This window comes from Pundamilia nyererei, unplaced genomic scaffold, assembly GCF_000239375.1.
Source record: "Pundamilia nyererei isolate P.nyererei 1_Seehausen unplaced genomic scaffold, PunNye1.0 scaffold00107, whole genome shotgun sequence".
In the NCBI taxonomy this organism is placed as follows: domain Eukaryota; kingdom Metazoa; phylum Chordata; class Actinopteri; order Cichliformes; family Cichlidae; genus Pundamilia; species Pundamilia nyererei.
Window position 1 is genome coordinate 1,327,405 of NW_005187508.1, and position 14,249 is coordinate 1,341,653.

The following is a 14,249-nucleotide window of genomic DNA, read 5'->3' on the forward strand; positions in this document are numbered from 1 at the left end:
ATTAATTGGTGTAGTGAGTCTCTGAGGAGGGATTTAGAATTGGCAGAGAGTGAGGCACGTGCAGACTTTGTGGAGTCATTGAAGCAGATTCTTTAATTTGTGATGAAGTCTGGAGTTGCACTCAGAGTTCAAACACGGTCAGTTAAGCATATCGACTTTTCTCTCAGCAGATCTAAAGATCCTGAGCTCGCCTCATTTTGGTGATGTAATGACTGAAGCTGGATATTTATTATTTGGTGGAACTGTCATCTCATTGGAGGGCCACTTTAGTGTTCAAGTAGTACAGAAAAAACAAAACCGACAAATATTTCTGAAAATGTAGTGGAGGTTTTTTCTTTTTCTTTTTTTTAAACATTTCTAATTTTGTATAATAAGACTAAACTTTTGTCCTTGTTCTCTTTCAGGTGTGCTGTGTTCAGTCTCAGCCGCACAGAAGGACGAGCTGGTCCTGGAGGGTAACGACATTGAGCTGGTGTCCAACTCTGGTACGTCTGCCTGCTGTTTCCTCTTTAGGTTTTCTACACCATAGGATGAAATGATATGATTATGTCAAGCTCCACCAGCAGATGAGGAGTTTTTCATTATTTCAGTCGCAGCCGTCCTGAAACTGATTCAGTGTCACCTTGATGCTCGGTGTAGATAAGAGTGAATAAAACATCAGAGGATGTTTGTCACCGACCTTATGGTTGGAAAACTGGACTCTGTGGACAGTTGTTGCACATCATCTGTACACACTACATGCAGTTGGACATCAGTGCAGCTGATAATCCAGTTTATCACACTTGACTTCTGATCAAGTTTCCCTCCACCTAAAGTCCTACTGTTCTCCTTACTGGGGTGCAGTGAGGGTTTTATCGATTATCTGACAGACATTAAGTTCAGGTTCTCAAATGAAATTATGGAAAGAGGATAAACTCAAATCAGAGAAGAACAGCGTCTGATCTCACCAGTGTTTTTAGACTATTGTAAGTTTGAGTTTCTCCTTGAATTGATTTTTCGCCTTCACTCTTCTACATTAAGGACTGAGCACGGTCTTGTGTTTGCACGTCTACTTTGATGAACAAAAACCCCATTGCTCCACCTCAGTTGAGGATTTTTTTTTGGTTTTTTTTGCTAGTCTATAGTTGTTCTCCAGAATCTGTATTTTTAGTTTTTGTCCATATTAGTCGGTTTTTTTGGCTCAGCTTTTGAAGGCAAAGCTTTGTTATACAGCAGTGAGTATAAATATCATATTGATGTCAAACAAAGGCCAAAAACTGTCACCTGACCATAATCCACTCAAGACTGTATATAATTTCTGAAAATGAGTTTAAAGTCAAAATGCTCCTGCAGGTGGATTTTCCTGTAAATCCCTGATGGAAGTGTGAGATGCTTTTAGACCTTTTTAACTACCTTTTGATTCACATGCTACACTCCAAACAGCTCGACCTGCATGTATAAAAAGGAGGGTCGGTATGAGACCGCTGCCTCAGGGACATATCAGGTTTTTCTGGACTTGTATCCAGATTCTTAGTAAAAACGTTGGAGATGAAATTTGAACTTGGAGCCAAAAAGACAGCAAACAGTGTGTCACACAGTCCTTCCTGAATCTTGTGTAATCCAGTTGTGATGTGCTACTTATCACCCCAACTTCTCTGTTGCAGCTGCTCTGATCCAGCAGGCCACAACTGTCAAAAATAAGGATATCAGGAAGTTCTTGGACGGCATTTACGTGTCTGAGAAGGGAACAGTCTTGGAACCGGAACAGTAAAAGTTACACCTACACTCTCGGAGGTTAGACATCACCATCCTCCTGGCCTGCATGCTCTGCTGGTTTTTCTTCCTTTTAATGGTTTCATTCTTTCAGATCTTTTTACACAATGCGCTGCTGCTCCACTTTATTTAAACTTATTTGTTGGGGCTCATGGATGTAGTTAAATTATTTTCCATTAATAAATACTCCTTACATGAAGTCGCCTTGTGTGAATCAATCTCCAAAAATCTGACTGGGCTTTTAACATTTTATCGGCAGTTTCAGATCATTACCAGTTTCATAAAAGCTGTAACTGATACGAACTGTTTTCCAGCCCCATGTGGTGTTTGTGTGGATGCTTTTGGCGTCACTGTCTGCATGAATGTGCACCACAGCGTGCATCTGTGCTCCTAAAGCTGCCCATTATTTTTGAAGTAAACTCTTCATTAATCCTCCCACTAAGTTGATCTCTGTCCTCACACTCGGCTCCTCTGTTTGTTTCCAGCAGCCCTGATCCAGCAGACCACCACAGTCGGAAAGAAGGACATCAGGAAGTTCCTGCGCAGCACAGTGCTAATGACAAGCTAATAAGACCAATAAACTAATGTGTTTTCCAGTTAATCCAGTCTCTGCCTCCCTTTCTTATTGGTTTTTGAGAATAGTTCAGCAAAATCTTGATATTGTTATAAATTGCACACGAAAGAGTCACTGGGGTAGTTCTACCCATCATCAGAAGTTTAAGATTTGAAGATTTTTATTTTCACTTTGTTCAGTGGATTTCCTTGTTTTAGTTTAGCTTCACTGTTAGTTTGAGTTGTTCTGTTTCAGAGGAAAGATTTAAGAAATTCAGGATGAATATTAATAATCAAACAGTGCTTGTTAGAAGCTGTTTCACTGGCCAGGTTTTGAATACTAAAACTAAAGACATTGTAATCACCGATGAACTTAAGGGCTGTGAATGGGCTGGATCCCTGCTGTCACAGGATGAGATGCAAAGTACATCGTGGACAGAATGCTGGGATCATGCTCAGCGACGGTGTTAAACACTACAACACTGTGCCCCCAAAACTGATTTTCTTTTACTTATACAAGTATACTGTTTTTGTTAAATTTCTGCTAAGCTCATGGTCAGTTTTTCCTTGTAGTTCATTATAATAACAATAAAACTGATGGATCAGATTCACTGAGCTTGTGAAAATACTGAGATTTCTTGAGGACCAAAGTGATTCACAGACAGTTTCCAGCACATCCACTGGTTTGTTGCCAGAATGGCAAGTTTTAATTTTGAACATGTAATCGAACACAGACTACTAAAAGCAAAAGATTTAACCCTAACGGTGTGAACACACCGTAAGACTTGCCTAAAACAAATGTCACATTTGTTACCTAGATTTTTACTTTTTGTTCTTAGCACAGCATTTCAGACTCCTCACAGCGCTGATACTTCAGTCTCACACAGACTGAGGTGGTTTGATGTGTGAGGCGTTTGTCTGACCTCAGGAACATCTTCAGGAGGACCAGGAGTCAAACAGACAACCTGTTCTAAAACCAGAGGAACTCAAATGCAACCTAACCTGAAGTTTTTCATAAACTCATCGTGTTTGGTTTGTGTGAAAGTCTCACGTTTAAATGCAAGAGGAGCAGAAAAAAAGATTAAACCTTCATTCCTCACAGTATCTATAAATTATTTGGGCTGTACAACTCGGATTAAATACATCCAGGTCGCTTCTCTTCTTCATACTATTATTTTTTAAAGAACAAACAATAACGCGGAAGCAAGAAAGTGGATTTGCTGGGGGGAAATGAAGGGAAGTAGTTTGAGTGGTGTTTTCCTCCGGGAGAGTAGTTTTGTTTTTTTTATTTGTATTTGCATTTTTAGTTAGAATCTGTAGGTTATTCAAGTTTTAAACAATATTCAAACAGTGCAGACACTACAGTTTATTTTTATTTTGTATTGATTGCTCAAACCATATGTATTGTGGTCATTTTTGGAGTTTAATTTTAGTTCATACATTTATTTATTTTACTTTCAATTCTACAATTATGGATATGAAAGTTGAGCATTATCAAATCAGTGATACAGCTCATTGCTTTCAGTGGTAAAAGCGCGCAGATTTTACCGGAAATTCTTCACAATAAGAAATGAATGCAAAAAAAAAAAAACCGCCAAATTAAAACAAAAAAAAAAAATAATTTTTTGTTATTTATTGTTTTAAACTTTTTTTTATTTAGTTAGCTTGACATATCTGTAAACATTTAGGTTTTCTTTAGTCGAATAAAAAAACGTACTCGTGGTGACGCGGTGACGCACGCCAACCAGCTGCCGGAGCGTCATTTCCAGGCGACCGCGGACTCTTGCTTCGCGCCAAGCAGTTGAAGCTTTTTCTTACTTTTTTTTTGATAACAGACCAACACAGCGAGAAAGCGCGTTCATAATGGTACGTGACATATTTCAGCTGCTTTTTCACTCAAACTGGAGCCTGTGTGCATAAACACAGCGGGTAAATATGGAGGAAATGATGCTGTTGTGTGGTTAAACCTTGCTGCTGCTACTGATGATGATGATGAAGCGCAGTGCGCAGTTAGCTCCTGCTAAAGAGGATAAACTTCAGTCCTTTGGTTCAGGTGGAGCTTTGAGCAGCAGGTGAAGAAGGTGAAATCTGTGAAGTGTAAGAGCGTTCAGTTTGTAGTTTGTGTAGCTGTGCGGTCTGCTGTGGAAGCACACTGACTAACATGCAGAGGGGTGACAGTTTAAAGGAAAACCATAAAGCAGTGGGTGTAGAAGGACACACACAGGTGCAGATGCTTCCTCACAGCTGCACTGCAGGCTACAGTGAAGCAGCAACATCTGTGGCATGAGTGAAAAGACTGAGCTGACTTTGAATACGTTTGTTTTTGTTTGGGTGCCAATAAGGTGATTTTAATTCACTTAAATAAAACTAAAGATAAAATCGTTTTGTTTGTTTGTTTTTTTAAAAAAAAGCAAAATTAACTGATGTAAAATCAAAAGTTGACTCGTGGTGTAAACTCATAAAACCTAGCATAAGGAAATGTCCTTATGCTAAGATTTTCACTGGGAGTGACAGGATGAGGGAACATTCATAGATGTAGTGAGGACATGCAGAGGGTTGGTGTGACAGATGGTGGTTATGTCCACTAATGGGAGCAGCAGAGTGAAGAGGATGGCTTCATTCAATTAGGGAAAATATAGGGAGGAACTAGTGGGTATGAATATATTATCAAGGAGGGCCAGTCGGTATTAATTTATGTATCTGAGTAAGCATAATAAAATGGATTTAAGTAAAATAAGTTATTGGGGAACCAAAATAACTACAAATAGGTATAAAATAAGTGAGCTAGTCTACAGACAAGATTGGTAAATAATTAAAATAATAAAAGATTTCCACTTTTTGGGGAAAAATGAATATAGCTGCCTTTGACTGTGAAATTCATCTTTTCTAATTTGCAAAATGAGATCATGTGCTTGAGCTGCAAAGATGTGGATGGGGTAGGATGGAAGGATACAAAGTCTCACTGAGATGTCAAAGAATGAAATAGTTTTGCATTCGTAGCTCCTACTCCCAGGCACTTTATGAGTCAGGATGTATAGTTTTGATAAAAGTGATTTTTTCCCCTGTTTTTTCCTTTTACGTAATTCTGTAATTCTTACAGTTTGTACTCTTCTGTGTGTGCAGGACATCAGGCGGTTCTTTGCACCGACGTCGGCTAAGCCTGCGGTGCAGAAACCTGCCCCGAACGGAAATGACAAACAGGAGAAGAAGAAGAAGAATTCCTCGTCAACGGACGAGGAGGTGAAAAAGAAGAAGAAAGAGGCCAACAAGGTGAGGAGCTGCCCCCTCTCCTTGTCTCCTTTCTCTGTTCCTCTTCATCCTGTTTATCCAGCTTTATTGTGGTTTCGTGTTCTGTAGGTCAAAAGCAAAAAAACTGAGGAGCAACGCAAGGATGGGGAGAAAAAACGAAAGAAGCACGCAGTCATAGCCTCGGGTAGGCATTTCCTCCACAGTGATGTCTCGGTGTCACAGCATTGTTATTTTTCTGAAGGTTCTTAAAGGATTTGTTAAAATACATTCCTTTAAAATGTAGTTTATTGCTGTTTGATGAGATGTATGCGGGGACTCAGCGACCTGCAGCATCCTCAGGCTCTTCTGTGCATCTGGATTTAAAAAAAAAAGATAACACACATTTTCAAAAGTTTACAAAAGATTTAGCCTCATGTTTTCATCCAAAGATGAATGGAAATAGTTTGTAGATTTAGATGAGGACAGAATTATTAGCCCCCTATGAAAGTTGAATTTTTACCCCCTCAGACGCAGAAGAACTAGCAGGGTCAAAATGTTGTAGTTTTCAACAGTCTCACATGTGCTCCTGACCAATCACAGCTCATTCTTCCTCACCTAATCTTCTTCATGATCCCTTCCACTTTGAGTTTCTTGGAGCCTTGCAGCCCGTTTCTGTGCAGGGTTCTAGTGATGCGTTGTGTTTGTGCTCAGACTCAGATGAGGAGGAGCCAGTGAGGAAGTCAAAATCCCCCAAAGAGAAAGCGAAGACGAACAAAAAAGATCCCGTGCAGTACGTCTCTGAAACAGGTGATGCTTCAGATGTGCTCTTACCCCAGCGTTAAAGGGAAAATGTCCTTTTTTTATAAACGCGTGATAGGAGGCCTCTCTTTTCTGCTTGTAGACTCAGACAGCGACAACTTCCAGTCCTTGAAGAAAACTTCCAAATCCAAACAGAACGGCGCCGCAAAAACGACAAAAGCGGACGCCAAACAGTCGGCGAAGTCTCCCGTCAAGCCATCCTCCACCCAGGGAAAAACCACACCAAAATCTCCTCCTGTGCCTTCCACCCCAAAGTCAGCTCCGCCCCCTCAGTCCAAACAAACCCCCACATCAGTACTCGATTACTTTGGCAGCGCGAGTGTTCAGCGCTCGGACAAGAAGCTGGTAGCCAGCACCAAACGAAAGGCTGTGAGTACTGAGGCATTACTTCTGTGTGTGTTTCCTTGTTTTTTTTTACTCATCCTCTCATGACTCAGTAACGATCCTTTGTAAAAACTCCTCAGCCGACTCTCACAGACGACCTGATAAGCGATGAGGAAATCGCCAGGCAGCTGCAGATGGAAGAGGACATGGAGGTAGGCTGATCAGCCGCTGCTGGTTTATTTGACTTTGAATTAGAGCTGCTCAGTAAATTGACAGATGGCTTTGACCCGTAGTTCATTACAGCTCTTCTGCTGTTCTCATGTTTTTGCTGCTTCACTCTCAGCTGGAGAAACAGGTCCACGAGGATGAGGAGTTTGCCAGAACGCTGGCCATGCTGGATGAAGAGCCAAAAGCGAAGAAGGTAAAGGCTGCGAGCATTAAAAAGGTTTGTGCAATTAAATTCTCAAGTTTATTTCAAGTCTTGTTTCTTTTGTCTTCCCAACCATCCAGGCTCGCAAAGGCTCTGATGAAAAACAAGTCTTGACCACGAGCCCCAAAAAGAAAGCCACAGACGCTGCCGCCCCTGGGAGCAGCTCGAAGACCAGCGTGTCTGAAGATGTGGTTAGTCCGTCTCCCAAAAAGACCACAGCTCCTGTAAAAGCCAGCTCCAAACTGGCCATGATGAAGAAAAAGGATGATGACAAGAAGGAAGGGGTAAAGAGCAAAACCCCTACTAAGATGAAAATTTCTCCCAAAAAGGAGCCCCACGCTTCATCTATCTCAGAGAAGACGTTCACCCCCAAAACTGGAACCACGCCCACCGCACTTAAGACTTCTCCCAAGAAACCGGAGGTGAGCCACACAGACGACCTATCAGATCAGAGGAAGAAAAAACCTGAGCATATAGATAAAAATATCCACTTCAAACAATTTAAAACCCAGATTATTTGCCTCTGTCTCAGAGCACGAGCACAAGCCCTGACGACCAAGAGAAGAAGAAGGCCAACTCTTCAGCTTACAGGAACTTCCTGAACAGAGATGGACCACGAGCTCTGGGCTCAAAGGAAATCCCGAAGGTAACCTGTGCTCGCTGTAGACGCCATCGTTCAGCTGGCCAGCAAGCTTGCGCTGCCTTTGCTTTACTGCCTGCGTGGTTTGTGTTTTCCAGGGAGCAGAAAACTGTTTGGAGGGCTGCGTGTTTGTCCTGACCGGCGTCCTCGAGTCCATGGAGAGAGAAGACGCCAAATCTCTCATCGAGCGCTACGGAGGCAAGGTGACGGGCAACGTCAGCAAGAAGACCACCTACCTGATTCAGGGCCGAGACAGCGGTGCATCGAAGCTGGAGAAGGTGATTATCTCTTTGGACATGAATGCATCACCATATTAAAGGATTTGACATCAATAGAAAAAACTGTCTGAAGCCCGAGCTTTTATCTCACAGGGATTAGCTGTTCCAGCACCGATCATGTGTGTTATGAGTACTTTATCAATACACATGATAGAAAATAAGGAAATTCAATAAATTAAGATAGACTTTAAGGATAAACAGTTTGAGCTCCAGATACGAAAAAATGGCAGAAAATGATAATAAAAATTGCTCCTTTTTTCTTTATTATCCTCTATTTTTCCCACACACACGTGAAACATTTTGCTCCATAGTTTTGTTTCTTGCGTTTCTCAGGCGGAGAGCTTCGGCACCCAGATCCTCGACGAAGACGGTCTGTTGGAGCTGATCGGAACCAAACCAGGAAAGAAGTCCAAGTATGAGATCGCTGCGGAAGCTGAGGTCAGTATTGAAATTATCCTGTAATGTATGATTTAATCTTCTGTACATCAGTTAAACTAAAAAAGTATATATATATATATATATATATATAACTTATCTTGTGTCACAGCTGCTCATTTCTGCTCCCGGAATAAACGCTTTACATTAAAAGATGAATTTTACCCATTTCCGCTGGGTTTCTATACCCTCTGCTTTTGTCACATAGAGCAAAACCACAAAGACCAAGACGCCTCCAAGCCAGGCTTCAAAGAGCACCCCGAAGGCCCAGAAGATCTCTCCCTCTAAGGGTAATTCCAGATCACCTCACACCCCGAGCCCTTCAAAGACGGGACAGGCACAAGGCCGCGGTACCAAGACCAGAGACGGTGGGACTCCACCCGGGAGAGGCTCGGGTCAAACTGCGCGAAGGGAGCTGGGCCTTTCCTCTGCTACCTCTTCTTCTTCTGTCCCAGAACAATCATCTCCATCACCCACAGAAGAGGGTGGCAGCCTGCTGTGGGTGGACAAGTACCGTCCACGCTCTCTGAAGGCTGTGATTGGCCAGCAGGGGGACCAGAGCTGTGCAAACAAGCTGCTGCGCTGGCTGCAGAACTGGTACAAAAACCACGGCAGCGGCAAACCAGCAGGTAGCAGAAGACTGAACGTGATTTGTTTTTGGTCGATTTCAGCTTTTTAAACCCGTCTGTGCTGAAGTCTGCGTGTGTTCTTTTCTGCTTTCTTCTATGCAGCGGCTCGGTTTGGTAAGTTTGGAGGGAAAGACGATGGCTCAGGATTCAAAGCCGCTCTGCTCTCCGGCCCGCCAGGGGTGGGAAAGACCACCACGGCTGCCCTGGTCTGCGAGGTCAGCGTGAAAACACACACAGATTTATTGTGAGCAGCCTGTGTGCGTATTGAGCACGCCGCTCTAATCTCAGCCTCGCGTTCACTGCGTCTGTGTGTCGTCCTGCAGGAGCTGGGCTTCAGTTATGTGGAGATGAACGCCAGCTGCACTCGCAGCAAAAACAGCCTGAAGGAGGTCGTCGCCGAGTCGCTGAACAACACCAGCATAGAGAACTTCTACAAAGGTCACTCCAGCTTTCAGCTGCCTTTTTATACAAGTGATTAAAAATGACACGCAGTCTGTGCACAGGCTGTTATTAAAACAGTAAACAGATGTGGTTGTTGTTCTCGTACAGCAGTGACTTCTCCATTAAAGTAGATAAGAGCTCATTTATTCCACTTTTTCTTAAACAGCAACTCTGGCTGTGCTTTTACAATATTTATGAAGTGCATGCTGGACAAACTTTTTAATAAATTAACATAACATACAAACGATTAATCAGTGACACTTAAACCTTCTTCTTCTTGTTTCTTGGCGTTTTGCAGGCACGTCACAGACAGTGAGCAGTAAACACGTGCTGATCATGGACGAGGTCGACGGCATGGCTGGTAACGAGGACCGCGGAGGAATTCAGGTAAATGACGGCATTTTTTTTACAGACTGTAGAGATCTTAACCTTTATAAGTTAAAAGTTTTAGATTAGGGAAATGTGGAAAATAAGCACTCACAGGTTTCAGCGCTGGTTGATGGTCGACTGAGCAACTGCAACAGAAAATAGAAGTTCAGTCTGATCCTCAGACCTCTCCAGCTGACCTTTAGATCACATGCTTATTGGTTTATTTCTGTTGTTTCTTCGATATTGATGTGTTTCTGCTCCTGTAGGAAATGATCGGCCTTATTAAAAATTCAAAGATCCCCATCATCTGCATGTGCAACGATCGGAACCACCAGAAGATTAGATCTTTGGCCAACTACTGCTTCGATCTCCGCTTCCAGAGACCTCGAGTGGAACAAATCAAGGTACTCACACATCTGTCCTGTATATGGCTTTCAGTATAGATGGTGCCTTTCCAGATGTGCAAACACTAATCGGAGCTTTGCATGACGAACTTGTGTGTTTTTTAATGCGAGGGCCTGAAGATTTTCGGCATTGTCCTCGTGCACAGAGGTTTCTCCAGATTGTCAGAATCTTTTGAGGAGATTAACTGTAGATGATAATATTCGCAAACTCTTTACAATTTTGCACGAGGAACATTATTCTGAAATTGTTCTGCAGTTTTCTGCAGATTGGTGAGCCTCTGCCTGTCTTTACTTCTGAGAACCTTTTTCTCTGTAAGATTTATTTTTAATACTCTGTCATGTCACTGTCCTTTTGCCTGTTAATCCAATTAGTTGCTAAATGTTCCTCCAGATGTTTCTTTTTAGTACCACTTACTTTTGAGCCTTCTGTTACTGCCATCAAATTCAAAATAAGCTTAGTTTGAACATTTGAGATGTTTTCTGTGTTTAATTGTTTTCTTTTATTGTGGATTTTATTAGTGAGGTTTTAAAATCGTTTCCTCCTCTTATCTATATGTAATCCAGTGTCCCAGCTGCTTTTGGAGTTGGGTTTGTGCTAAGTGACAGAGTAATGAACACTAGAGTTTCAGTAACCCAGAGAAACCACAGCAAACAGCATCTATGACAGTCGCGCTTACTTCTTCATTTCTCAGGGAGCCATGATGTCCATTGCTTTCAAGGAGGGAATCAGGATCCCGCCCCCAGCTCTTAACGAAATCATTTTAGCCTCCAATCAGGATGTCCGACAGGTAAAGAAATCAAAGCGTCAACTCATAACGAGCCCGAGATGGTTGTGTCCTGTGGTTACCTCCTTACCACTGTGGCTGTTTTCCTCTCCAGGTGATCCACAATCTCAGCATGTGGTCAGCCAAGGACAAGGTGATGACGTACGACCAGTGCAAGTCCGACGCAGCCAGCGCACGCAAGGACATGAAGCTCGGGCCGTTTGACGTCTGCAGGAAGGTGTTTGCCTCGGGGGAGGAGACGGCCCGCATGAGCCTCATCGACAAGTCGGACCTCTTTTTCCACGACTACTCGCTGGCGCCGCTGTTCGTCCAGGAGAACTACCTGCACGTGCGCCCAGCTGCTGCAGGGTGAGAGAGGCCACCTGCTTCATCCCATGCGTAAAATTGACCAAGATGTCAAACTTTTATTTTAAATTTGCTCGTTTCCTTTGTTTTTTTGGCAGTGGCAACCTGAAGTCCCACCTGGTGTTGCTCAGTAAGACGGCTGACTCCATCTGTGATGGCGATCTGGTGGATAGACGGATCCGCTCAGGACAAAACTGGTCACTGCTACCCACCCAGGTAACACACACACACACACACACACACACACACACACACACAAAAGCATTGCTAGATTTTCTTTTAATCATAGTGAAAGCAGCAGCTAGCTTATCATGAGAGCGTGAAAAACAGGACAGAAAGCCACTCAGCGAGCCTTGAACGTTGATGAAAGGCTCCCTGTGGGATGCATACACAGGTGCTTCTCTGATGAAAGCCCCTGATCATACTTCTTCTTGTGTTTGTGTGTCTCTGTGTGCATATTTGCAGGCCATTTATGCCAGTGTGTTACCAGGCGAGCTCATGAGAGGCTACATGAATCAATTCCCGATCTTCCCCAGCTGGCTCGGCAAGAACTCCTCGACCAATAAACACTCACGCATCGTGCAGGAGCTGTCCTCGCACATGGGTTTAAAGTCAGTGTTTCTTTATCGTCTTAAAATGATGCTTTTAACACATCGCTGAGCTCAAACTGCTGCTGCAACACTGAATTATTTTATCTGCTTGGCTCTTTTCAGGACACTGAGCAGCAAACAGGCGGTCAACCTGGATTACCTGCACTACCTGCGACAGGCGATTCTAAATCCACTCCAGAAGCACGGAGCAGAGGGCGCTGCCGAAGCCGTGCAGCTGCTGGACGACTATCAGCTCATCAAGGAGGACGTGGACAGCATCATGGAGATCAGCGTCTGGGGAGGACAGCCCGACCCCTACTCCAAACTGGACTCCAAGGTGAGGAGGCGGCAACATTTAACTGTTTTGGTTTTTGTATTTTAAGTTTTACAAGTTTTCCTACTGATAATGACCGCTACTACTGAGGCCCCCTGGTGGTGGTGAAAATGTTAAAAATCTACAGAAGGGAATAACAAAAAGTACCTTTAAAACCAAAGTTATGACGTGAATGATCTCAAATTGCTTCGTCAATCTCTGCGACTCATGAGAACAGAACTGGACGTCTTTACGTCCCAACAACCAGCGAGTTTTGACACCTGTCGTTGTCACCTTCCAGGTAAAGGCCGCCTTTACACGGACATACAATAAAGAGGTCCACCTAACACCATACTCCCTGCAAGTGGTGAAGAAAGGCCGCCGTGGTGGGGGAGGAGACTTTGAGGGAGGGGAGGAAATAAGCCAGGAAGATCCGGAGTCTGAAGACGAAGGAGAGGGGCTCAAAGCAGACGCTATGATTAAGGTGAGTGCATTCAAGCTCTGGGATCATTATAAGTGTTAAGTTCACCTTTCTGTATATTTCTCACACATGCATTCCTGTTCTTCCCTGCAGCACAAGAAGGCCAAACCCACCAAGGAGTCAAACAAGGAGAAGAAGGAGGATTCTGGAAAGGGCAAAGGCAAAGGCAAGGGCAAAGGCAAGGCTAAGAAATGACCCGAGGAAGAAAACTAGCCGCCCTGGACTGGACTGATGATGTTCTCTGAACTTGTATCTATCCAAAGTAGTAAAACTGGTCCCTTTAAACACTTGAATACAGACTGAGGAGCGTCGCACCTGGGTTTTTTTTTTTTAACTCCAAATCTCGCCATACTGAACAAATGATGTGCGTAGTCTTCTTGCTCCACCACCATCATGTCTGTACATCTCTGTAGGAACGTGTCTCATCAGGAGTGTCGTTCACTCTTTCTGATAATGCGACTTTGGCTGGAGGACTGTTTCTTTTTCTACAACTACAGTACAGAAATGCTTTTGCTCTGCAGTCAGCACAGCTTCTTTTTCCTGTAAATTGCAATTTTGTAAAAAAAAAAAAAATCCAAACAAAAATACACGAGTATTAATAGAGAAATGTGTTGCCTAGTGACTTATTTGAACAATCTGTCTATATTTGTATATAGTTGAAAAATGTTAAATATTCTGAGGATCCAACAAGAGGGCTTATCTCATGCACCACCATCCTGACGATAGCCGAGCAAACTTGCATTAAATCGACTCAACAGAAAAAGCATCCAACTGTGGACAGACTCAGCTGTGAGCAACTGCAGATTGTGGTGACTAAATGGTTGCCCTTTTGATCGGATCTGCCGCAGGGTGAGAGGTAGGATACACCCTGGACTGCTCACCAGTCTGTTGCAGGGGGAATCATCAGTTAACCTTACCCCACTAACTGCATGTCTTTGGACTGTGGCCCAGGTTCTGTACAACAGCTGCCTCAGAGCCCTGAACAAGAATTACATGGATGATAATTGAAAGAAAATCTGAAGTAAGCTCAGACAGTAACCCAGAGGAGAGGTGAAATTCTTCCACTCTCCTCGGTGTATCGTCGTACTGCAGTGGCTGATTATAATTTGAAAGAGACACAAAGAGATCTCAAGTGTTTCAGCTTGAGCTCTGGAAATGAGCTTGTTGCACAATTTTGATACCAATGATGATAAAATAGAATTTCTTAATAATAAAAAAAACGACATTTTTATTGAAAATACACATTTTGTTAGAAACATGAATACAGAACATTTACTGACCCCCCTCCCCCCAAACACACTGGACTACCATATTAAAAATGGGAAATTTGGACATCTTTATACATTTATATACACACACACACACACACACACACACACACACACACACACACACACACACACACACACACACACACACACACACACACACACA

General features: G+C 43.1%; 3 protein-coding genes across 4 annotated transcripts in view; 2 read left to right on the top strand and 1 right to left on the bottom strand.

Annotated features, from left to right (window-relative positions):
* rpl9 (ribosomal protein L9) overlaps positions 1–2,353 on the top strand; it is a 16,789-nt gene extending 14,436 nt beyond the window's left edge. Inside the window, exons 4-6 of the mRNA XM_013912920.1 lie at positions 405–485; positions 1,644–1,773; positions 2,241–2,353. Of these exons, the coding sequence (XP_013768374.1) occupies positions 405–485; positions 1,644–1,750 (188 nt within the window). The 3' untranslated portion in view covers positions 1,751–1,773; positions 2,241–2,353. The remainder of the gene's footprint in view (positions 1–404; positions 486–1,643; positions 1,774–2,240) is intronic.
* A 1,704-nt stretch (positions 2,354–4,057) lies between these two features.
* On the top strand, positions 4,058–13,440 carry rfc1 (replication factor C (activator 1) 1). The gene is made up of 23 exons (XM_005741148.1): positions 4,058–4,170; positions 5,428–5,574; positions 5,662–5,737; positions 6,244–6,339; positions 6,434–6,720; positions 6,816–6,887; positions 7,019–7,096; positions 7,186–7,527; positions 7,638–7,751; positions 7,844–8,023; positions 8,357–8,461; positions 8,667–9,087; positions 9,190–9,302; positions 9,411–9,525; positions 9,827–9,915; positions 10,164–10,301; positions 10,994–11,089; positions 11,181–11,434; positions 11,530–11,647; positions 11,897–12,042; positions 12,145–12,358; positions 12,636–12,818; positions 12,909–13,440. Exons 1-23 carry the CDS (start codon positions 4,168–4,170, stop codon positions 13,008–13,010), a joined length of 3,489 nt encoding a protein of 1,162 aa, XP_005741205.1. The 5' UTR covers positions 4,058–4,167; the 3' UTR covers positions 13,011–13,440.
* A 766-nt stretch (positions 13,441–14,206) lies between these two features.
* Positions 14,207–14,249, bottom strand: part of wdr19 (WD repeat domain 19) — a 14,311-nt gene continuing 14,268 nt past the window's right edge. Inside the window, exon 37 of one of the 2 annotated variants that reach the window (XM_013912906.1) lies at positions 14,207–14,248. The gene's annotated coding sequence lies outside the window, so the exon portion shown is untranslated. The other variant, XM_013912905.1, reaches the window with a different exon arrangement.